This window comes from Andrena cerasifolii, chromosome 6 (genome assembly GCF_050908995.1).
Source record: "Andrena cerasifolii isolate SP2316 chromosome 6, iyAndCera1_principal, whole genome shotgun sequence".
Lineage (NCBI taxonomy): Eukaryota > Metazoa > Arthropoda > Insecta > Hymenoptera > Andrenidae > Andrena > Andrena cerasifolii.
Genome location: NC_135123.1, coordinates 1812457 through 1838511, shown reverse-complemented (window position 1 = coordinate 1838511; position 26055 = coordinate 1812457). Strand labels below are relative to the sequence as shown.

At 36.6% G+C, this 26055-nt stretch overlaps 3 protein-coding genes and 1 long non-coding RNA gene across 10 annotated transcripts in view; 2 read left to right on the top strand and 2 right to left on the bottom strand.

Moving 5' to 3' along the window:
* The first annotated feature begins 15 nt into the window (after positions 1-15).
* Positions 16-25697, top strand: Nd-b12 (NADH dehydrogenase [ubiquinone] 1 beta subcomplex subunit 3). 3 transcript variants are annotated; one of them, XM_076814186.1, is made up of 2 exons: positions 16-141; positions 25264-25697. In XM_076814186.1, exon 2 carries the CDS (start codon positions 25267-25269, stop codon positions 25594-25596), a length of 330 nt encoding a protein of 109 aa, XP_076670301.1. In that variant the 5' UTR covers positions 16-141; positions 25264-25266; the 3' UTR covers positions 25597-25697. The 3 variants fall into 3 exon arrangements, with proteins under 3 accessions (XP_076670301.1, XP_076670302.1, XP_076670303.1); XM_076814187.1 differs by lacking the exon at positions 16-141 and adding an exon at positions 212-365; XM_076814188.1 differs by lacking the exon at positions 16-141 and adding an exon at positions 7781-7909.
* LOC143369822 (uncharacterized) overlaps positions 5122-26055 on the bottom strand; it is a 106241-nt gene continuing 85307 nt past the window's right edge. The window contains exons 2-3 of the long non-coding RNA XR_013085505.1: positions 6336-6930; positions 5122-5968 (exon numbers count right to left, since the gene is read on the bottom strand). This is a non-coding gene — a long non-coding RNA (uncharacterized LOC143369822). The remainder of the gene's footprint in view (positions 5969-6335; positions 6931-26055) is intronic.
* The window catches only part of LOC143369795 (uncharacterized), a 281266-nt gene continuing 270917 nt past the window's right edge, over positions 15707-26055 (top strand). Inside the window, exon 1 of the mRNA XM_076814179.1 lies at positions 15707-16228. Coding sequence (XP_076670294.1) covers positions 15718-16158 — 441 coding nt within the window. The 5' untranslated portion in view covers positions 15707-15717 and the 3' untranslated portion in view covers positions 16159-16228. The remainder of the gene's footprint in view (positions 16229-26055) is intronic.
* The window catches only part of LOC143369726 (meckelin), a 292527-nt gene continuing 291375 nt past the window's right edge, over positions 24904-26055 (bottom strand). For 4 of the 5 annotated variants that reach the window (XM_076814032.1, XM_076814035.1, XM_076814033.1 and 1 more), the window contains one exon: positions 25264-26007. In XM_076814032.1, coding sequence (XP_076670147.1) covers positions 25784-26007 — 224 coding nt within the window. In that variant the 3' untranslated portion in view covers positions 25264-25783. Of the gene's footprint in view, positions 24963-25263; positions 26008-26055 lie in introns of those variants that run through there. The other variant, XM_076814037.1, reaches the window with a different exon arrangement.

Here is a 26055-nt window from a genome sequence, read left to right as displayed (position 1 = left end):
GATAGGTAAGTGCGAGCATGTACTTACTATGAATGCACGGTATGCATGTGTATGTACATATATCGATGAGGTTGGATGTGGTCGAGAAATAGCGAAACGTGTGGTGTTCGTATGTCCTAACAATTCTTTGTATTTTGGAAGGTAAATTACATAATCTTTGTAGGATATTACTTCAAAATAGTAAATATACTTTTTATAGAATTTTATTTGCAAGTTAATGTGATGCAATAAGATCAATAGTAACCTTAATATTTAAATATACAACAAATTAACCTTAGATTCAATAATTTATAGTGCGACTTATTCTCGTGTTATAATACGGCCTTCTAAATGAAAGTTTAACAGTCGTAAACATTTGTATTCATGTAAGTTCTTCATCTATGCGGTGTTATAAAAAAAAGATAATGTTCCCAATGGTAGGGAATGTTAAATTACATTATGGGAATAGTTGGAGTACTTACCAAATTTCAAAAAATTTACAGAATTCACCTAAAGCTCATTCAATTCAAGTTCCATGTTTATTAATTACGATGATGTATACATTATTTAATCTTCGTAGTATTGATCTAATTAAACTTTCACAATAGCTGGTATTTGTATCTGTCATTTTCGTAAAACTTAATTGAGATATGATATGATTCAGATGTCTTGTTAAGCAGTTTCAAACTTCGATATATAATGAGTATATTTTATTCATAAAATCATTTTCAATAGTCTATAATGCGGTTGATGTGTATGGATTGCAATGTTCAAAGTAATTTTATTTGGATAATGAATACGGATAGTTCGCAAGGTGAATGTCCCAATTTCTGCTCATTTAAGAGGTTACTTGTCATAAAGAACGTATAAAAAATTTGTGATCAAAATTTGCAGAGTAATTGATTAATACTTTAATAATAAATTAACGAATTCAAAAACTATTTAAGAAAGATATTTCAAGCTGTTTAACTATTAGTAATTTGTAATTAAATATGATTCTTTAAATGTTCGTATTTCTGCTCACGAAAAATAGCGATGTACGTATTTCTACTCACCATTTGTACCAATTTATGCTCACATAATACGTTGCCTTTTCACGTTAAAATACGATAATCTTTTATGGAGAGGTTTTATAACACAATAGTAAAGAATAAAATAATGATAAATAAAAAATAAAATGCCTTCGAATGGAAATATAGGTTACAGCATATATTGAATTGTGAGGTTATGTTACTAAAATTTTGGCAAGTAGAAATGCGGACACGACGGTGATTCAGTTGACCCTAAACCTAATCACCTGTTTTCTACTTAAAAAAATTAAAAATAGTAAAAAATTCTACATCCGAAGAACAATACGGTACCTATTTTTGTTATTAAATAAGAACTTTTACTGCAAAAACTATTTTCTGCCCAATTATCAAATGCCAATAGTGACGCTGTTCCTTAGCACAACCAGCTAAAATACGATCGAAAAATCATGACTCTCTCATTTTAAAAGTTTTTCGTTGCTTATGCTGTACTTTGATTAGTTCCAAACTCGTACAACACTCGCGTAAATGTTCAAATAATTTAGAATCATTTTGTTGCAACTATAGTACAAACGTGACGCTTATAATAATAAGAAAAATACGAAATGAGCAGAAATGGGAACACGAGCAAAAATTGGGACATTCACCTTAATTGTTTTGTTTGTCATTGATAACTGAATTTTTGTTCGGAGAAGAATTTATCCAAATAACATAAAGTCTGAATAAATATTTATGGTGCACAAATGGGTAACTGAAACTAATAGCGAATTTAGTATCTCGTAGTCACTCTGTGCTGGTGCCAGAAAATGATTTGGATTGGTTGTTTCTGATAGAAAGGAAGATAGCTCTATAAGAATCTTATTCGCTATAATAAAACTGTGTGTTACAACCATTTTACACTTAGACAAAAGTATTGGTACACCCATGATTGTTTGTCATTATTAAGCTGCAATTAACCCTAGTAGCACAAAATATTGGTTAAATATTTTTTCCAAATATTAAAAAAATATTCTTTTTGGCCACACTTTTTAACCCTTCGTGGTCACACAGGGTGTATTGTACCCCAAGAATAATTTTCGAGTTAAAATGTTGTGTCTTTACGACTTCCAAAGGGGATTTATACCGCAAGAAAAGAAATAAAAAAAAATTAAAAAATCGCTTTTTTACCCACAACCATGGAAAATCCATGAAAAAGACTATTAGACCATGATTGTATAAGTATTACGAACGTACAATTATCAGTGAAAAGTTAAAAAATTAAAAAGTATGAAAATGGTAACTCAAAAAGTGACGCTGGCGTACAGTGAACCCTGTGTGACCAACTTGTAATTATAAGAAGGTGTGACCACGAAGGGTTAATATGACAAAAATGTTCATTCCAAATATTATATACACATACTGAAAATGTGAAATAAATGTTTTGAAAATATGAACTAAATATTCGTGGTATATAAAAGGAATATTCAGAAAATATAAAGCAAATATTCTGGAAATGTGAAATAAATGTTTACTTTATATTTGAAATTTTTTTTTTTTCATAATATAAAATGAATATTTCCCGAACATTTGGAAAGAAATATTTTGTTTCTAATATTAAATAAATATTTGATTTATATTTGAACAAAAATATTTTTTTTCTAATATAAAATGAATATTTCCAGTGTATTTGGAAAAAAATATTTGCTTCTTAATCTAGAATAAATATTGTATGTATATTTAAATATCAAAAAGAGATTGAACCTCTTTTTAACATTGGATGTATGTGTATTCAATATTTTGTGCTACTAGGGAATTTAGGGAACAAACATTTCAAACAGTGGACATAATTAATCAAAAAATTCTTCTCCAATTTCTATCACTGTTTTGTAGTTTTCATATCTTTGGGTTCTCAATTAATATTGCATAGCAAATTGTAAAGTAGTCAATCATATCTGTTTTAAACCTTCTTCAAAATCAAGCACAGTTTTAAGCGATTACAATTATTTTACCAGTGAAAATAAAAAGTACAAAGTGTGTCGTTAAAATATACAATCTAAAATCATGTTTTACATATTAGTTGTAGAAATAAATTGTTAAACAAAGTACATTGTTTTTAGAAGTCTTTTGATTTGGAAGGATTATGATAGTTTTAAATTTTTTAAACATAGATAAATAATGTGAACAACATTCTTCATCAACTTGTGATTAGTGTTCCTGATTTCTCGATATTTTTTGTTTCTCGAGAAATCAGAAATCAGATCATACTTCTCGAGAATTCTCAAGAGAATGAAACAAATATTACACAATCTTTATTTTTTTAAAAATGTTGATAATATTTATCAAAAACACAAGAAACCTTGAACTAATTGTTCATTCCTGTCTAATTTGCACAAACCTTGTATAAACGGAAAAACAGATATTAAATATAATTGATATATTTATTTATTTAATACAAAATTTGTACAAAGCGAAACATTACTTTTTTATTTTAAAATAGTTTTTTAATCTGTTTCTTTTTTTTTGTGATGAAATCTGTAGCTGTAGAAAACTTTCTTTCGATTTGAGTGGATGTTGATTTGATCCTATGTAGCAGGTCCAAAAGTTATGGTAAATTGGGTGTCCTTCCAGTGGACTCAAAAATATGAAATTTCTTTGTTAAAGTCCGAAACTTATCGTGTTCTTGGTTGATACTAATTTCTTGGAGGCTCTCTCCGATTGCTACCTCTAATGGTTTTCTTAATGGTAATTCTTCATTTTGAGGACCCGTCAATTTTTCAGTATTTTCAGTAGCATCATGGTTACTGTTATATTTTCCGAAAAGTCTAGCTACTTAAAAATTGTTTTGCCGTTATATACATATCTGTCGCGGATATTAAATGACAAATGCGTCTTTTCAATTTTTTTTAAGGGATTCTCCGTTACCTGTGCAACAATTTTATATGGGATACAATAGGTTTGTCTCTTCTTTTCGATATTTCTTTTTTAATAGCCACAAGAAACTCATTACTTAATTCAGTAGGTATACCATTTTTCAAAATTATTAAATAAGAATTTAAGAGCACCTTCACCAGTCAATAATGTCGAATCTTTTATATTGAGATTTTCTATTGTAATTCATATAGGTTTTAATGCTACTTATAAGATTTACTATAAATTGTTGATGTGTTTATACGTTCGCGATTAACTAGTAATATACAATTTGAACTAATTGAAAATTCAATTCCGAAAATAAATGAGATTTATAATAACTTTCGTAAACTTAAGTTTCTCGAGAAAAATAGTGTTTCTTGAGAAATAAGAAATTGGCATTTATAAAATTTCTCGAGAAATTCTCGGGAAAGAATTCTCATGAAGACTACTTATGATATTTCCTGTATTTAAAATACTTATAACATTGTTTTCGGATTCCTTGCGTAAATCATGAATTTGGAATGAGGATTCTAATTCTGAACCCTAGAATATTTCTATTTTAGTAGGAATATTAAGAAAATCTTACGAACATCTTTTATTCTGAAGAAATAGGAAGCGCAATGCTAAAGGGACATCCAGACGCTGATACATGTTGCAACGTCTGGATGTCCCTTAACAGTTAACAGGCAAATAAAATCAAACCATTTTTTTTTATACCTATTGTTGTATGAATAATATGTTGCACCATGCATTCAACTTCCAGATACAGTGCATATGAATAGTTTGGCTGTGTACTTTTCATATGAATGGATTCCCATGGGTTTGCTGTATGACGTGCCAAAGATATACATTAGGGCGGAGCGGAAAATTTAAATTTGAATTTTCAGTTGGCCTGGGTGCGGGATAGTTGTCTTTTAATTAACCAAACACAACTGTAAACAAATTTTGGAAAAATATTCATGTCTGCAGGTTCCTTTTTCTCCTAAATAATCATATAATCATTTTTATATCATTTTAAATTTTCGCCTATATAGTATCGCTTCGCCCTAATATACATATACTTTCAGTGGACCCAGTATTTTAAATACATTTTTATCTTCTTAACAACAAAAATATTACATTACTAGTAACTGGTAGGGTAAACTGTACAATGATTGGCACCCTAAGTGAAAATCCCAATTAGAATGTCTATATGTTTTTGTGAAGCTTTTATATTGTCTTAATTTTCAGTTGTTATCAATGATTATGGATTTCTCATTGAAATAAAACATCTTGAGTACCTATTAAGTCTTTTATTTTAAAAATATTCAATGAAAAACAAAAATAGGCATAAAAGTACAGTCATTGGCACCCTAAAATTTGAAGTGGTATAGAAAAACATACATAGTTAAAAACGAAGTTTAAAGTGTTTAAACAGACTGTTTCATTCACTATTAAATACCTACGGCACTTAGTAAATCTGTATTTCAATCTATTACTTAGTTATAAAGCGACAAAATATACTTACCTACTCCTTATCAAAATTTTAAGAAGATGCCTAAAACTCAGCCCTTTGTCCCACTTTGTGGTGTTGCCAGATGTAAAATGTGTAGTTCACCTACTGGGCTTTGCAGTGTTGTAGTGAAAGAAAAATAAGAAATTGTAAAAAAGTACTTTCTAAACTTGTACTTCTTAATATTTGCCTTTTTAATCAGGAGTGCTAACATTAGTGCAGTTTACCCTATATATTATTAATCAGCAAAAATACATAATTGCCAATACACCCTTTTGTTCATATGATTTTCATTATACTCACTGTACCTTTAATTTAAACATCTAGTGTCTTTATATTCACTGTATTTTTAAGATGAATGATAGACTACCAAGTTAAAAAGTGATTTTTCACTTTTTTGTTTCATGGTAGCATACCAAGGACTTTGTATCAAGCATAAATTTATTGCAACATAAAGAAGGAACTGAAGACTGAGTGAGAAAGTAAAAAATTTAATGAGGACTACAGTAGGACTTCCATACAGGTTCATTCCATGGGCTCTATAAAGAGTCACTAGTTCTGCCATTACCTCGGGGTTATCCTTAAATTTCGTAAGGCTTTTTTTTGGGGGGGGAGAGGTCACGAATTTCTTACGTTTTTTTATATGGGGGGGGGGAGTCAGGTTGCGTCTTACGTAATATTTTTTAACCTAATTTTCAATAAACAAAAATTCTATCATTAATGTTCCGGAAAAGTAGTTTTAGTTTAAATTTCCCGAAACTGAGTTCAATGAATTGTATAAACCTTTAAAAGAATTTTAATAACTGAAAAAATTAAATGTAAAAATATTACGTAAGGAGGGGGTTGGAATATCAAATCTTACGAATTCTTATACTGGGGAAGGGAGAGGGTAAGAATTCGCCAAAATTACCCTTACGTAATTTAAGGACTGCCTCCTATTGACTGACACTTTAGACCTGTTTGAGAGGAGACAACAGGGTAATAGCTCGAAAAGGAAAGGTATCTTTGGGAATTTATTAAAAGCAAACTACTCAATGATTTTTTGTGAAACTTTCAGGACTTTCTATTGGGTATTTCAGTTACATGAATATTTTTTTTTAAATTTATTTTAAGCAGATTTATAAGCTGTACAGGACCAGTAACTCAGCGCTGCAAAAAATTTCCGCTGAAATGGTTGTGTTTTCCGACGAAAAGGTTCTTCTGAAATAAAAAAAAAAACCAAAAAGTTTTAGAAACTATATGCGGATGGCTATGGCACGACGGTTCGATTTTGAAAATTTTGAAAAATGACAAAATGGCGAATCTCTGAAAAAAATTGTAAAATTTGGTTTTAGTAAATTAATCTCTCGCGTTGAAAAAGGAATAGAAGGAAACGAACAATCAAAAAAATCTCCCGGCGTGCCATAGCCACGGTGTAACAGACAGGTGTTGCGACTCCGGTTCGGAATGGGTAACTTTTTCGTCCTAGTTCTGCTGGTGGCCGCTAGATTATCGCTCAAGGAGAAAAGGCTGACTTTTTGCGCATAATACGACTAAGCTCTACTACTACAATCACATAAATGCATGCGTGCATGGATTTCATATTGTGACGCCTCTCGCGACGGCCAGAGGAACCACACAGAAATCGGCACACAAATAGCGAATTCGGTAACTCGCACTGACTCTGCATTGGCGCCAAAAATGACTTGGATTGATTGATTCTTATAGAGCTATCTTCAATTCTATCAGAAACAACCAATCCAAATTATTTTCTGGCACCAGTGCAGAGTCAGCACGAGGTACCGAATTTGCTAAAAATCGCTGTGGTAAAGGTGCCGAGTCGGAGCACCTGTCTATTAGTCTATTACACCGTGGACATAGCCATCCGCATATAGTTTCTAAAACATTTTGGTTCTTTGATTATAGAAGCACCATTTTACTGGTTCTGTACAGCTTGTAAATAAATTTCAAAAAAACAATTCGTGTAATTTAAATATGCAATAAAAGGTCCTGAAAGTTCCAAAAAGATTCATTCAGTACTTTGCTTTTAATAAATTCCCAAAAATACTTTTCCTTTTCGGGCTATTACCCTGTTGTCCTTCCTTAAGTCGAAGTCACTAAATAATTTGGTTACATTACTGACAATGTCTTCAACAACGCTATTTTATCCGCATTGGATTTTGACTAACGATATGCACTATCATAAACATTCACTGATAGCGACTTGTATACATCATCCGTAATGTAAAATGATAAATACACTTCCTTATCCTTATACATATTATTATCAATGATAGATAGGAGACAAGCAATCTGTATTTATATTAAAGTCAATGTCAACGAATATTTATGTATTGGTTAAAGCACGTATTGATGAATGCATTGTTGGTGATTTCAGAAGCCAAAGGTTTACAATTTTTTCAAGACCTTCAAAAAAGTTCACAGCTAGGCTGCAGCGATAAATCTTGAAATGTTGGGAGTCCTACTGTATATACACTAGTGTCAACAAATTTGGGATAAGCACCTTTTCTTATATTGTACTGTGAGTGTTTTAGTATTCAAAGCAAGATATTTCTACAAAATTATTTTATATCATATTGTATAACAGGGTTGACTAACTGGTGGCTCGCGAGCCGCCGAGGGCACCTCCACCTTGCTGCCACGCTGAACGGCCCCTTCCATACCTCCCAGGCTCTGACGATCGCAGTCAAGAAGAGAAGGAACGAAGGAGGAATCGACTGCGATCGTCAGAGTCTGGTCGTTATGGAGGGGGGCCGTTCAGTGTGGCAGCAAGGCGGAGGTGCCCCCGGTGGCTCGCGAGCCACCAGTTAGTCACCCCTGTTGTATAAGTTGTAGGGCAGTATTTGCATTATATGTATGTACCGTATACAAACATTATAACTTCTTGATAACTCAATCAGAATAGCACCATTTGCATATATTGCTGTTTTGATAAAGTGACGGAGAATCATCAGCTTTTAAAAATTGCATTATAAATTTGAATCATCTATATGTAAAACTATAAAGGCTCGAGTAAACCGGAATATAAATCGCCGGCAATATGTATTCGACGAGTTTCCATCAGCTCTGGGATATACTGATTTGTATTCGGCAACTTGTATCTGAGTTTCTGGCAACATGAATATGCACGATAATTTGTATCTCGTTAATTTTTTTTTGGAGGTACCATATGCAGGAGCTCCAAATCAGATTTTGAAGAGCTCCTGCATATGGTTGCTAGAGATTTGGCAATGTTTTCAATCCGAAACGAGAAGCCTCGATACAAGCCACATCCTGTGATGTTACGCCGCCAGACACTTGGGCGATGTTGCTGGGATACAAATGATTTCTAGAAGACCATTTGGAGCAAGGCCGGATACAAGTTGCTGGATACAAATCAGTGTATCCCAAAGCTGATGGAAATTGGCTTCATACATGTTACCGGCGATTTGTACGCCGGTTTACATGTAGTTTAAGGCTGCCGTCTCATTTTTGTTATGGTCCGAATCGATCGAAGCGTCCCTTGTAAACAGACGGACCCTAATGAAACTACTGCGGTCGATAAAAAGAAGTTGTACAGAGGTGACATCTCCAGGTACTCTGTGTAGACGAATTTTTTTCGCATAGTTGCCACATTTTCTGTTCTCTCTGTCTCTGCCGCGCTGTTGCCACATATCTTTCTATCGAGAAGTCTTGAAGGAATACGGCACGAGAGCTGCGTCTAGCGTCAGAGCCTCGCTGAGCGTAAAGGAGGATAGCAATAACGAAAGATAGAGAGGTTGGGTAGTGAAGTTAGGAAACATGTCAATGAAACAATACTAATTTGCGAATCAATATTTTTTATTTATACGTAGAAGGATGTAATATTTTGTATAATCAATGTGCAATTGAGGACTCGGATGCAATAAGGGGACTACTTAGCGCTCTAAAATGCGAAAAATTATTGTCCAAACGCTAAGAAAGATTGGAAAATTAAATGTTATTAAACTGAATTTTAAAAAATATAGTGTTGTAAAGCTCGTCAGGGCACATTTTTCTGTTTACAGTTTGTTTATCCAATCATTACTATTTGAGCTAAAAATTATAAAGAAAAAAAATTTCATCGTCAAAAATCGTTATTTCTTTAAACATAAATTGCGATAACTTGAGTAAATATTAAGGGATCGTTATGAGACTTGAAATATAAAACTCAGAAAACTCTAGCAAAGCCGCAAAATGTATGCACAAAACCCTTATGTTAGAAAATGTAATAATATTTAATTAAAAAGTAATACTGGACATAACCCATGCTTTTCAACGTTCGCCGTTAAAAAGTATCGAGGCAATTTTGAGGTACATATAACTTGCAGCGACAAAGTTTTTCCTTAATATACAAGCAAGATTTTCACCAATTTTCACACTGCTTCATAAATAATTGTAGAAGATATGGCGATATATATAAATTCCGCGCGGCACCAACTGTCAACGCGAGTGCTAAAACTGCTAAATAGCGCATTATCGCTTATAATGAAATCTGACGTATGGCAGTGTGGATCTGTAACACATTGTAATGGAAATATTTAATTGTTGTTCTATAAGCGTACAAAATTTTACCGTAGATTTATAAAGTGTCAAAAATTACCTGAAATATGGTACTTATTATTTCATGTAGCACTTGTTACGTATGTGGAATTTTCCCATACGCCGCTCTCAACCACTTTTCGAGCTCGCGTCTGCGAAGGGAAAACGCCCTAAAATCCTTTTGCTTATCACATACTACTAAGGGGGGTCATGATCTCGACCATCTGGATCACGACCATGGGAACGGGAGTGACACGACGACGACCCCGAAGAATTTCCTTATATGGAAATTTCTAACGCATCCCCACTCATTTTTGGGACTATATAAACCCTTTGGTTTCTACCCTCTGCGGTTAAAAGCAGTACAGTCACGCGTAGAGTAACGTCGTGTCACGCTCGTACCGAGTCGGTTGAATTCAGTAAGATCGAGCTAAAGTCTCCTTCTGAATCATAGTTGACCTCATAGAATCCGCGAGTTCGGTTTATATTTTATTTGGCACTTTGAAATAGCCACTCGTACGCCCCGCATCGCCAGTGCGTCAACACCGAGCAAATTAGTGGTAATCTATACAATTTTACTACACTATTTAATCGCGACACTTACATTTGTACTATAATTAGTTATTGAATACACGAATGGTGTTCACGTCTAAATCGAGTAGATTCGTTAAAACCCGTCTTTTACCCAGCGATCCTTATAATATTAGTAGCACTCACCCACTGATACAACTTTACCGCTCGAGTTGTATCAAACATAAATTAAGAGTTACGAGGCATTACTAACATTTCCCGCGACTCCCTGATCTAGCATCAGGTTCGTTCGCAACCTTTCATCCAGAACAAGGAATCTTTACCAACCTAGTGGCTCCCCGATTTCGCATCGGGTTCGTCTACGTTTAACCCTCCTACGGCTCCCTGATTTCGCATCAGGTTCGTCCGTGTCCTACAGCTCCCTGATTTCGCATCAGGCTCGTCTGTAAGTGTACCAACCTCCGAACAGCTCCCTGGTTTCGCACCAGGTTCGTCTGTGAATAATCCAACCTCCTAACAGCTCCTTGACTTCGCGTCGAGTTCGTCTGTGAACATCATCCTAGTGACACCCCGATTTCGCATCGGGTTCGTTCACGACGTTTCACCCTCCTGCGGCTCCCTGATTTCGAATCAGGTTCGTCCGCGCTTGACTCCATTCCTAGAGGCTCCCTGATTTCGCATCAGGTTCGTCCTCGCCGTCAATAATCCAAGCGGCTCCCTGATTTCGCATCAGGTTCGTCCACGTACCTAACTAACAAATTCATAAACCGTATTCCTTGGGAAATACCCTTCTCGCCGGCCTCTCGCGTTGCTGCAGCCCCGGCTCGTAACACACTCCATTTGCCCTGGCATTACTGTCCCATACATCATGTGCGCTGTAATTTTATAAAAAGTCCGACTGTAAGAAATGATCGCAAACATTTCAGTAAGTTGCGTATAAAAGTAAAAGTTTGTTTCAATATTTCGTCAAACATCATGCATACCTGCGATGCCCGTATGTGCCAGCCTGGCCTCCTTTGACCAAACCGGACTCGGCACAAGGGTGTGACGTATACCCTTTTTTCTACCTTGCCTCCGTCTTCTGTCTGTCTGCCTGCTCTTGTGAACTTAAAAATGTGTCTGAAAAAATTAAACTGTGAATTTAATTTGTTACTTCCTTTTTCACTTTCTGGGGAAAGTTACGGCGGCGTCGATCGACTCGCGTGATCGGAGGATCCGCGAGGAAAAGTGCGATTGCTGACACTTGTGACCACTGACACAGTCAGTGGCCCTGCACTTTACAGTGCGTTGCGACGCCGGTTCGATAAGATCGGAGTTTCGCGATTTTCAGAGGGAGACCTCTTTCGCTTTTTCGAGCTTTTCGCTTTTTCTCTCGCTCTCTCTGATTGTATAAATTGAGGCTCCCGAATAGGCATGCATCTATTGTGCCGACTATCAATTAATTCCGGTAGAATGCATTCTAAATAAAATTGAACCAGTTTTGGCTCCATTTCTCTTTTCCAAAACGCATCATCTCTCTCTACTTTTATAAATTTCAGCCCCTTCGGGGTCCAAATGCAAAATATGCAATACTTTCGGTCAGTAATATGTAACTGGCCTTGTACTTGATAAAAATAGTGATGCGTTTTGTTCATTGAAATACCTGTTTTACATGTGAACATGCGTCGGACAGCGGGAATTTTTTCCATAGCCTCTTCCGGCGTAAAGTTCTCCGCTGATTTAGGGCATTTGATTTCCACAATACCCTCTTGACCGATGATTCCATCCGGTGAAGCTCCTAAGAAGGGGATGCAGCTGTCGATGAATATTCTACATTCTGCAATATCTGTGTATTGCTTCTTCAATTCTTCGCGAGCAATCTTCTCGCATTCTTTCCCGTATTCCACCGCTGGTGCACTAATTAACTTTGGATACACAAATGATTTCACTGCATTTGCGCATAGCGTGTCAGGTCGGCGACGGCACACTTGTCCAAAATTGGATGCTGTCAACAATTTGGACCTATACTGCAACCATCTGCGGTTCTTCGCTTGTCCGATGGTTTCGTCTTCAATAGCGTGCCTTTTCTCTTGCCAGTCACTGAGCATTTGCATATGCTTCTCCCGCTCCAGTTCATACATTTCGGATGGCATGTCTGGCTTCTGTGCATTTTGTCCATAATCAGAATCTTTCTGCGACGGAAATTGTTTGCGAACATATCGCGCAGCCTTCGTTTCCTTCTGTTTCGCAGCTCTCTTTTCCTTTTCTGTCTTCTTATTTTCTTCATTACCGCATTCAATCGCGAGTGCACTTGGTTACTGTTGTATTCTACGATAGCAGAAACACATCTTCCTGTATACGATCCTCTTTTGGCGAAATTTAATCTTTTTCCGCCAATGTACTTGGCAATTATTCCGTTTAAACTTTCCACAGCGTTATTATTGGTATTATAGAGTAAGTTCTCCGCATGAGCTAACAGTGGACGAAGAATTTCTTTTACGTCCTGGTACACTCCAATTTTCGTCAATTCTGGAACGATGTTTTTTTCTTTCTCTTTATTGTTTCCATCGCAGAAATATCCTAGACTTGCACACTCTGCGTGTTCACCAAACACGTGGCTTGGAACATTCTGTATGTCGCTACACAAATTCTTCGTTTTCTCGTCGATTGATACATTCTGATTGTATCTAAACTTTGCGGCTTTTACGATGTCCGTGTAGTCTTCTTCACAATCGCTTTCAGTTTTGTGCAGAAGTTTCGCAACAAATGATTCATGCATTCAATTTTTTTTACGCGAATCTGTCTCTTATATGGGTCGGCATCAATAATCTTGTTATAGTAGAATATCAATCTTAGAGTAGAATAAACGAGCCCACGTTTTTCTACGCTAGTATTGAATCCTTCTACTATAGCATCGCTTTCCATAGCAGTCGATGCTCGAGATGTGTTCCAGTTTTTGAAGCATATGTGCTTTCGGGGTTCTTTATTGTTTTTCGCAGCAATCCGACAAATTCTGCAGACTTTATTTCGAACGCCGTAAAATAAAACTTTCTTCGTATGATAGCCAACTATCACGCCGACTCCAGACGCAGAATCGTAACATCCGCTGCGGTACAATCTCTTCATCCAACTTCCATCGGCCACAACGGGGATGTGAGGGGTCCCTGATCCGGGAAGAACGTCGCCTCTTTCAATCGTCAAACGTTTTTCTTCTTCAGCCGCTGCTAACATCTCTTTTTCTGCAGCGACCATTGCAGACTTGACGAATTCATCTAGATTCTTCACAAAGTCTCTCTTCGACATGCAACGTATGTTCACTCCTGCAAAAGTGTCTTCCAACTGGGTATAACTGCCTCCACATAAAATTGTTGCATCAACAGCGCCCTGATTGCAATTCACTTCTTCGGCTTCGTCCGATTGATTGCAGATTTCAGCTTTGTAATGGCATAAAGTGCACATTACGCTGAAGATGCTCTTGAAGCCACGCCGTTTCACACCAGTTATTTGTAAGTGTTCGATGCCGCAGTCTTCCCTATTTTTTGCATGCTTACCTATTTTTTGCAATTAAGCAAGCACATTTGGGAAATTCATTATATCGTTGCTATTTTGGAGACGCGATTGCTCTTGCGGCTCGTCCTTCGTAACTTTTTCTATAACGAAGTTTTCTTCTTCGTTACTTTGTATATCAAATTCTTCAAGCGCATCTTCAGTTTCTCCCGAACTGGCCGTATCAGTATCTTCATCAGATGGCAAGTACATTATCTCTTGATGCGTATGATTTCGTCCATCGGATGTTGATGGTTCCTCTACTATACGCTCCTCGGCTACTTCTTCTGGATGTTGTCCTACGGCAGTGTCGTCTACCGATTTTGCCTTTTCCTGTTTCTTCTGAAGGGTCAAAGGGCTTCTCTTTTCGCGATATACTTTCCGTTTCGAAAATCTCCTTGCGGATGGACGTAAGTGTCGCGGACGAAACGGAGAATTATTGTCCATATCTTCTTGCACGTCCTGCATATTCACATTTAGAGTGTCACTTATTTCACACTAAAGCAACAAACACAACACAAACACAAACACAACGCACCACGACTCAAAAACCTTCTACCCGTTACAAAAAAAAAAAAAAAAGTAAACGCGAACCGTGAACGTGAAATGTGAATCCAAAAATTCGTATGTGGTGCGAACTGAAACAAATGACGCTCTACAAACCAGGCAACGGCGCAAACAATCCGCTGCGTGGAGCGTCATTCTGCTGAAAGAACGCCAACCAGGTGGACGTTGAAGAAAAAAATGGAGAGTATGCATAATATAAGTACTATATTGTATACTGTTATACAAAGTGATTCTCTGGCTAGAGTCTACAAAGGCGATGCCGCCAATAAACCGCGCCTCGCTGAGTTTCGTGGATTTCGACGCTCGAAATTAGCTTGGGGCCATTTTCATCGTGACGGCATAAGGAATCGGTTGACGCCATTTTCGCAAAGATCTGATGAGAAATGCGTGGCATTTTCTTTACGACTCTAGCGACAGAATCACGCTGTGCAATCTTACTATTTGCCATAAAATAATACATTCATTATTTCATTTCCAGATCAAGGATGCACTGACCTGGCGTCAGCCGGGAAACGAGGACGGAGAGGGAGGAGAAAATAGGAGAGAGGAGGAAATGCAGAAAGAGAGGGAGATTTTGAAAAATAAAAAGGAAGCGGAGGAGAAGAAAAAGGAGGAAGACACACGGAAATTAAAGAAAGAAATGGCGAAGGCACGTTATGTTGAATGTGTGTGTATTTTTCTGAAGTTTGTTTGATATGAACGGCGAAGGCGAAGCCCGGAAAAAATGAAACGACACCGCGTGGTCGAACGTGAAATGTAATCCTACAGCAGAATTTGTATAGAAATTATGCTGTAGTGAATCTCGTCTCAAGCGTCGAAATCCACGAAACTCAGCGAGACGCGGCTTATTGGCGGCATCGGCTTTGAAAACACTAGCTAGAGAATCATTCTGTATAATAGTATACAATATAATACTTCTATTATTCATATCCACCATCTCTTCAACAATTACGTCAAAATAAACATGCGTCTGCGTCGTTGCCTTCTTTCAAGGGATTGATCGCAACGGACTGTTTGCGCCGTTGTCTGATTTGTAGATCGTCATTTGTTTCAGACCGCACCACAGACGCGTCATTGAAATCACGTGTCATGTTCACGGTTCGCGTTGACATTTTATTGCAACGGACAGAAGGTTAGGTTGTGTTGTGTTTGTTGGGGTAGTGTAAAATGAGTGTGACTGGAAGTGTGAACATGCAGGACGTGCAAGAAGATAGGGACAATAATTCTCCGTTGCGTCCGCGAAAATTACGTCCGTCCACAAGGAGATTTTCGAAACGGAAAGTATATCGCGAAAAGAGAAGGCTTTTAACCCTTCAGAAGAAACAGGAAAGGGTAAAAAGCGCAGACGACACTGCCGTAGGACAACATCCAGAAGAAGTGGCCGAGGAAAGTATGGTAGAGGCACCATCAACATCCGATGGACGAAATCATACGCCCCAAGAGACAATGCACTCGCCCTCCGATGAAGACACTGGTACGGCCAGTGCGGGAGAAATTGAAGAGGTGCTAGAAGAACTGAAAACCGAAATACCAGAAGGCACGGATGTAGAAAGTAACGAAGAAGAAAACTTCGTTGTAGAAAAAGTTGCGAAGAGCGAGCCACAATAACAATCGCGTCTCATAAATAGCAACGATATAATGGATATCTAAAATGTGCTTGCTCAATTGCAGAAAATAGGTAAGCATGTAAACCATAGGGAAGACTGCGGCATTGAACACCTACGAATAACTGGTGTGAAACGGTGTGGCTTCAAGAACATCTTCAGCGTAATGTGCACCTTATGCCATTACAAAGCTGAAATCCGCAATCAATCGGACGATGCCGAAGAAGTAGATAGTAATCAGGGCGCCGTTAATGCAACAATTTTATGTGGAGGCAGTTATGTCCAGTTGAAGACCGCCAATGGAGAAGAGAAATTACCCAGAATGAGAAAATATAATTCTTCGAAAAATATATGGCACTTCTTTTATCTGTAATCATCCATATCAAGGGGGTGAAAGCTTGAATGTCTTATTTCAATTCTCCAATGAAATTGGATTGTTTTATTTTGATGACTGTAACTTAATTGGAGACAAGAAAAATATATAAAAAAAAATTATGTTAAACGAGCAGGAATTTGTTGTGAGATATCCTGCTCCACGATTTTATTTAAAGTGAAAAAACACCATCCAAATTGTAGTACAAGAAAAGCATTATTTTTTAGTTTTTAATGCATTTTTAACCTGTGGGAGGTCGAGCTGCTGGCCGCTATAGTGGCCATTGAAAATTTTTAAATTTGAACTTTAATGTTTCTTATGGTTTTGATATCGCTAATCACGATTCTAAGGTCAGAGTATCGAAATTTGACACAGAAACAGTGTTGCCAACCTAAACAAGTCTAAATGAATAACAGCAGTTACATTCATATATAAATCTTTCCTTTGGCGTTACTCAGAGCTAACAACGTGGGCGTAGAAAATTTTGTAGCTCTTTGTTTGTTTTTGTGTTATTTTTGAATTTTTTTTGTACTTTCTGATTTTACTATTCATTGTACGAGCTGCAGTCGTGCAACTCAGACCTAACCCAGACTTAAAGGTTGGCAACACTGTTTCTGTGCAATATTTCGATACTCTGACCTTAGAATCGTGATTAGCGATATCAAAAACCCTTTGAACCATTACAGTTCAAATTTTAAAAACTTCAGTATATGCCACACCGTGCGCGGCCGGGGGGGGGGCTGACCACTATAGTGTCCACGTAAAAATTGGGATACTTTGCCGAACATGTTGGTGGTATATATGCATAAATTTTAAGTGAATAAAATGTACAATTTCAATGAAAAAATCCCCGCCCTCTAAAGATTAATAAAATCGTTTATTATAAATTTTTTTTATATATTTTTTTATTTTCTAGTTTTTAGTATTTGTGGATTTACATTTCACAGCTCAGACTTCTTTACAAATATCTTTTATTGCTGTATACAGTTTGTTTAAACGCTATAGTGCTAAAGTTACTAAAAAATAATTATTTTCTTGTACTGCTATTTTGATGGTGATATACTACGAACGCCTGGAAAGTTTCAGTTTTACTATTCGTATTTACATACGTAACGGATAATTTCTCGATGAACTAGCGTCTCGAACGCAGCTGCTTTTAGTCGTTTTCGTGAAGAACCCGAGTGGCTAATTTCAAGTCGTTTGGATTTATGGTTATGGGTTATATTTATTGGTGATTGGGTTATTTTCTCACCCCCTCTGGGTTAATTTTTTTTTAAATATTGTGTTGGCATCCACACTATGCACGCCTGCAAAGTTTCAAGACAATTGGATAGTTGGAAGTGGGTTAGATTTGAGTTGCCAGATTTGAACCATACAAACATAAAAACAAACAAACAGAGGATCGGAGCTGAATAATGATTCCGTTATTAAATTTGTATTTAAACAACAGACAATTCTTGTTGACAAAAAAGATAATTTGATGTATAGCTAGATAAAAAAGAAAGTGTCATGGTTTTCGAAGAATTATAGCATTCATAAATTTCATTACGATCCGCGTGTTACACTTCGGTGATGTACCTTATTCAAATTGTATGTTTTGAAATTGCACATTGATTATACAAAATATTACATCCTTCTACGTATAAATAAAAAATATTGATTCGCAAATTAGTATTATTTCATTGACATCTTTCCTAACTTCACTACCGAACCTCTCTATTTTTCATTATTGCTATCCTCATTTACGTACAGCGAGGCTCCGACGCTAGATGCAGCTCTCGTGCCGTATTCCTTCAAGACTTCTCGATAGAAAGAACTGTGGCAACAGCGCGGCAGAGACAGAGAGAACAGAAAATGTGGCAACTATGCATAAAAAATTCGTCCACATAGAGTACCTCGAGATGTCACCTCTGTACAACTTCTTTTTATCGACGCAATAGTTTTAATACGGTCTGTTTGTTTACTGGGGACGCTTCGATCGATTCGGACCATAACAAAAAGGAGACGGCAGCCTTGAGGGATCATGTCTACCTCCGAGGTCTGATAACACATGTATTTTCGGGATTTCTTTTTTAAACTTAAAGTCTTTTTTAAATAAACAGCTGTGTATTCGAAAGTATATATTTTAATGTTATTTTTTGCAATGCAATATCTAAATAAATAAAGGAATTATAGGCGATCTCTTGGTAGCACTTTTTTAAGCACCTTGCAGTTGCCACTGTATATTGATATGGTTCATCTGAAATAAAAAATTCGACCTTTAGTTAATATATTAGATTATCTAGTGCCCGATCGTTCAATATACCGAAAAATTAATTTGCTATAATATGGCGGCTGTTCATAGCAAAAGTATCGATTTTCGCCATAGAATCGCTCTCATTTTTCATCTATAAAATACAAAATACACAACGAAAATAAAGGAGCCACGGTCGAGCAATAGATAATTTAATATACTAACTAAATTTAGTTGAATTTTTTATTTCAGATGAACCAGGTCAAAGCTACAGTGGTCACCGTAAAGTGCTTAAAAAACGCTGCCGTTAGATCGCCCATAATTCTTTTATTTATTTTATATTGCATTAAAAAAAAATTACAAGATCTTTAAAATATATACTTTACATAACCGTTTATTTAAAGAAGCTTCAAGTCCCCCCCCCCCAAAAATCCCGAAAATACATGTGGCATGACCCCTTAAGGGCAACGGCAAATCTTATCACAATAGAATTTTCGTTCGTTATTCTATTTGTTTCCTCTTATTAATTTCTAATTTATTATCAAGCATTACACGACATTTAATTGCCGGACACCAGTTTCCAGGGATGCCAGATGTAGGGACAACAGGAACGAACTATGACGTAGTAGGGAGTAGAAGAGGGGGAATCCTCGCATAGCGTGTGCATAAGTTGTATAATATATGTACTTTGACGTTGCGTCACAAATTTTTTACGTCACATTTTTTGTTAATTATTGTACATGGATTTATACACAATCTTATATTCATACCCACATATAACTTATATTCATAAGTTTATTTACATGTTTTGGTTATTGTTTATTCTTTAATCATTTATTTAGTTATTCTCGATGGTTTTTGTATGCTCAGTTAAACAAAATGTACAAAGAACTGACTAAAAAATATTGCTTCAACTACAGTACATTCTCCCCGGTTAAGAGCTCTCTTAATATTCAGACCGGGCGCGATCCCCTCAATCGGAGTAAGGTGGTGATTTCTTTTAAATCTTGACAGGGGTGTTATGGCTGAACCGTTTCAGGCCTGGTGCATACGAGCGGCACGGGTCATTTTACACTCTCGTCAATATGACAATACTGCCGCAAAATATACATATTTTTTATACAAATATCTCTCTATGTATATGTACCGCTAGAAGACAACATTAAGTATACTGACAGCTGTAGAATGCCACATGCCGCTTGTGTGCACCGTAGCTAACGAGGAAACCGAGAACCGGCAGTGATAAGCTCAATGTTCGGAATCAGGCATGTAGTACAGAAATTTTCAGTTTTTTATTTTTCATTGCACATTCATGAAAGTGGTACCAATGGATTCTTGAGATTTCCCAGATCAAAATGAGTCCCTACACAACGTTATTCGAACTATTTTTAATGATACGAGATGCTGGTTCCGCTGAATGATACTGGTTCCGACCACGCGACCCCTTAACCGGACACTACTGTACTGCCCTCTTTAGTTAAAATGTCCTATCTAACATTTTGAAAGAATCGAGAAAACTGAAGTTTTATCATTTACTTTGTACCGTCCTTATTTTCGTTCATTCAAATTAAAACACGTTGTCATTACTTCGTAACAGCCTAATATAATTTTTTTGTAATAGGTGTACCGGCAGGTGATGTATTATTAACGTACCAATTAATTAATTGTTTTAGATAGGATATTATAACCATTTGGAAAGAAGTTAGGTTAAATACATTAGACTGTTTATAAATCTTTACGAAGCACGTAGAGTTTTCTAACTTTACTTAAAATGTAAAAGACGCGTGGAACTTCAAATATTTCAACATATCTGAAAGAATGAAAAAATGCTAGATAGGACAGTTTAACTAAGGAGGGCAGTGTAGTTTTCACATCTATACTGTCATTTGAGAAGGAACCTGCCGACCGACGAGTTTAGACCGGTTCTGCGCAGGTTGACGCTCATTGGTGCCGGGAGAAGCCACTATTGGCTGTACCCCCACCAACGCTTTTTCGGAGCCAATGAGCTCATTCTACATGCGCAAAACGGGTTCCTTCTTAAATGACTTCTGGTGTAAATTTCTTTAGTGACAATATCTGCACTTATAATTGCAAAGTTCAATGAAATACAACGTTGTATATGTGAATCATTATTAAAATAAGTATATAAACACATTGTTTGCAAAATTTGAACAATTCGAAATTCAGTTTGAATGGTTATGTATGAATATAAGTATGACCAATAAATGTATGTACCTATGTATTTTATATGTACCGTAAACTGGGGGAACATTGACATCTACATAACATGTATTAAAAAGGAACAAAATTTTAAGGATTTTCACATTTATAGTTGTGATTACAAATGATGCAATGTTATGATAGGATACCTAAACCAAATTTAAAAATGTTAATTAAAGAAATAAAAATATATAAGAGAGAGTGCATTAAACATAAAGAGAAACAAATTTAAGGGTTAATGTACCTTTAAAGCTCGGATGTGGTACAACTTAACTAGCTTAAAGTACTCGGCGTTGCCCGCGTAAAACTTTGATTACCACATAGTATCAAGGGGGTGAAATAGGGGGAAGGGGAGGGATGTCCAGAATTCATGGTAGCCTGTATGTTCCACAGGGTTTCAATTGTAATTACGCAATATTTAATCCAGATAGGTTAAAAAAATCAGGATAAAAAGTATCCAATATGTTATTCCCGATTCTAGACTACGTGTAAACAAAATTTCAGAAAGATCCGTTGCGTAGTTACGACGTGATTGAGTAACATACATACAAACATCCAAACACACTTTCGCATTTATTATATTAGTAGGATTAGTAGGATGTGCCTTAACATGCATTAACCCTTTCGCTGCGTATTTAAATTTTCGGACGATTCTTGAAGTGTCAATTTTACATCAATAAAAAAAGTTTTTAATTTTCAACTTTTTTTGCATTTTACATGTTTATCACAGTAGGAAGAGAATACATTTTTTTAATGCGTGGACTATAGTTGAAATCCGTATTGAACGGAAATGTAGCGGCGTTCAACTATGGTCGAAAAACGCAGCGAAAGGATTAAGGAAGGAAAAGGATAAAAAATTTATGCATTTTGACACTTGTAGTACATTCACAAAAGATGCAATGTTATGATAGGATACTTAAAGCAAATGTAAAAATGTTAACTTTTATATTATATAGCAAAATGTTCCAAAAACATGCTAATGTTCCTCCAGTTTACGGTATCAGGTATCTATAATGTATATTTGAAATATGGAGTTTGAGATGTACGTACAAGCGATGTTCAGCAACTCGAAAAATCAAAAAGATTTGAAACTTTGCAGAAATGTAGCGTAACCATGTTTTCGTTTGTCAAAATGAAACGGTCCCAGAGGTGAAACCACCCCCTTAAAAAAATTGTTGTTTTTCATATTATCGTGAATATCTGCGAAACTGTAGTCTGTCGTGCATTTTGGCGAACCGCGGTGAAGCGAAACGAATTGAAAAAAATAATAATAATTAATTGATTGTTGCTGCGCAATTGTTTATAAACTTTTTCTCTTCATATAGCCTCGCTTCGCCAAAATGCGCGACGACCTTACAATTTCGCAGAAACAAAATTATTTCAAAGCTTTGTGGTTGTTGATATCCGGGGCTGGGGAAGTGGTTAGCTCAAACTGGCTGGCAAGGAGAGTGAACGAGATTGTAAACCGAGAGTGAGTGAAATAGCGCACTGAAGTACATTTCATATATATTGGCTGAGTTCGATTTCGCGTGCAGCGCGCGAGGAGAAATCTTATGGTGGGCTAACGGGAACGCTGCTCGGCTTCGCCTGAACGAAGCCGTGTGGCTGTTGTTTATTCTTAGCGTAATAGTTGTGTGCGTTACGAAGCTGTGCGTAGACCAATACGAATTGAAGCTATCGAGAAAGAATCAATGTTCTGAACAATAAAACTCCTGAATTTTTTCCGACTTAACACACACCTATTCTGATGTATGTATTTCTACGCTAAGAACTCGGTTTGGCCTACACGTCAGGAGCTTGGCGTTATCCCCACCACTTCTGACTCGCTCTTGTTCTGCGAAGGCGAGCGCGAGATGGAACGAGACCAAGAAAGAAACGAGAAAGTGGTGGGGATGATTCGCTACATGTGTGCGTATCTCACAGGCACCGAATCCCCACCGCGCGACGAGCAGGCGTAGCCTGAGAGAGAGTGAGAACGTTGAGAAAAGGAGCACCCAGCAGGCAAGCGGTGTGGTGGGAGAATACCCCTCACGAAACTCAACGGCCAATATATATGAAATGGACTTTAGCTTGGTCGACGCGGCGAGGCAGGCAAGAGTGATGAGAGGTGTGTATCGATGCCTGAGGATTGCTCGCGACATTGATACACACCTTTAAACCTGTGACCTGAGTCATCCACTACTGAATATTAAAGTTGTCATATTTCTCATTGCTCCCTAATTACTGTATTACCGATGGATTGGTAATGTCGAGGGAAATGTGAGTCCAAACACGAAGTAATCCGGACTATATTTTATTCTGTATATACGATTACAATCACATTGGTCCCAGGGTTAAGGACACTTCCCGTTCAAATCGCGCGAAAACATATGTGATTTTTAAGATTTTCTCTAGAAAAAAGTATTCAATGTAAAGGTCTAAAATCTTTTGCACTTTGTTCGGCGACAAATGTAAATATAAAAAAAAATTATTTAATTTTTCCCCACTTCTGTTTCTGATATACGTCGCATGCTGCATCTTTGCAACAAGAAAAGGCCTGGATTATCACCATGATAACTCCAGACAGAATCATCCCAAATCAAAAAACCAAAGAAATCCTGTAATTACACATGTGTGGTTATCGCGCTATGCTCTCATTGTTAAAAAACAATTAGACGATGATTGCGATATGTTTAAACGATAGGGTCCCAACAAATTTTTTTTTGTACAAGTGTTTGTAAAGAATGGAGTGTATGAAAATTCATAATAGATGGTAGCGCGGAAGCAAGTGTGTAATTACAAATACAATCCCGTTTGAATTTTTAGATTCGGTCAAGAATTACATTTTTTACAGTGGCGATAATGCGCAAAACCCTGTTTCGAGGAAAACGTACTTAAAGTTTGACGCCGAGCGTGTTCGTCTAGTGACGGCGACTTGTCCGTGAACGCCCTATTTTCCATGTGTTTATTTGTTTAAAACGAAAATTGATTCTTTAAATATAAAAGAAAAATTACATTTGTATGTATTATACCTCCGCCACAATCCATCTTCAAAGAACACTTATTTTTAACTGCCTGTAAAATTTGTACTGTTAGGAATTTCGTTCTAAATTTTTATCTGGTCATTCTTGAGATGTGTGGAGTAAAAATATATAAAAAAAATTTTATGTTGACCGCGAAGTGCCTTTAAGCGAAAATCACGCTTCTTGTGACTGACCTGGGACACATAATATATGCATTCATTAAAAATGGACCAAATTGTTTCGTGTTTGGACTCATTTTTATTGGGAAAACCTCAGCAATCCATTGATAATACTTTCATCATTATTTATAAAAAAAAATGTAGTTTTCTCGTGTATCTGGCGCATGCGCATATGCGCAATGTGTTCGATTATTATTCAACTGAATTATTTTGTCGGTGAGAAATCGTGGACAGTGCTCCATTTGATGATACATTTTAGTCGATGAAAACATTTTGAGTGGCGCCAGGTTTTGAAAAATCGCTTCTTTGGCCAACATTGTCAACTATTACATCTTCATGATAGTATTACTAACAAATGCGCGAGATTTTTCCGATGAAAACGAGTCCAAGTATGATTTTATAAAGGCTATTTTAAATTATACATATTTCGAATCAATTACACACCTTGCATGATTAAACGTAGTCCAAGTGAGGTCAAGTTTATACTCATTTTCATTGGGAGTATCTCGCCAATCCACTGGTAAGAATTTCACGAAGATCTAATAAAGAATATAGAAAACACAATTTTTATTATTAGATGACTCATCAGAGGTTCGACTGCCAAAATGGCGAACTCCGAGGTCTGTTTTTTCTTGAAGTAAACATTCGGGGTCTCTCAGACAATACTTTCGTGTGTGAAAACACACCGAAATCGTGCACAGAATACACATTTCCTGGCTTGAAAACACGATGACGCCACTCAAACTGTTAATCGGACTCGATCGCCGATTCATCTTCTGTTGGATACATTCTTTGAGGGCACTGTACAACAGCGCTGTCCAAAGTCGCTCCCGCGGGAACTTGGGGTTCTCCCACTCTCGTCCGCGTTGCCGGGGAAAACGCTAGCCCGGCTAGCCCGTCATGGCAACCTTCGCAGCGTCGCGCGGTCTCCTTGACAACGGCAGGCACGCTGCGCGGAAGAAAGATTGGAAGGGGAAGCAGGCGCGTGAGGGGCCCCTACGCTGGACAGCGCTGCTGCACAATGATAAATCAGATTCATATCTAGATGTGTGTATATTTCATGTTTCGAGTAATTCAAATTTGAAAATTTAATTTTTTCAAGAAAATGGGAGGTCACGGAAACGGCCATGGTCAATCGTTTGAAGTACCAAGTCCTGACATATATAAAGTAGAAAATGTGCCAGAACTTAAAAAGTTTCAAGAACAATTGGCTGCTCGAGGATTGAAGGATCCTTGGTTGAGGAATGAAGTCTGGCGGTTTACGCATCGTGAACCAGTTCGCTATAAGCGAATACTGAAAGGAATTATCAGAGGTACCAGAATTGGAGTTCCAGCATTTTTAATAACAATAGCCATAGAACAGTATCTTGGAATTGATTATGGACATGGGCATAGTAGCCATAATGGAGGTCACGGCAACGACGGCCATCATTAATAAGAAAATTAGAAAAGTTGATTACTGATGTAATAAGATACAATGATATTGTTATTATTGTGTATATTGTAGTTTAATAAATACATTGCAATTCGAAAGAACCAGGTTTTTGTAGTCATTAATCCGTACATGTACTTTTTGTTGAATAAACTGAATATACTTTAAGTATTACTATTTAGTAGTATTGTCATGTCAGAAATGTTTTATTTAACAATGCATTATTACTTAAATTCTTTTTTCGAGTGTATTTAGTAATCATGGTTAGTAATGTTGATATCAATATTGTACACGTAGTAGCCAATGTACAATCCTCATACAGTACTATCATAAAAGTAAATACTGATATTTCAAATGTTGCTAGCAACCATTCATTCCCATAAAATAGCACATGATTAAAAGAATGATTATTATCTGTAAATGACAAAAAATGATACTATTTGAATGTGCTTAATTATTCTT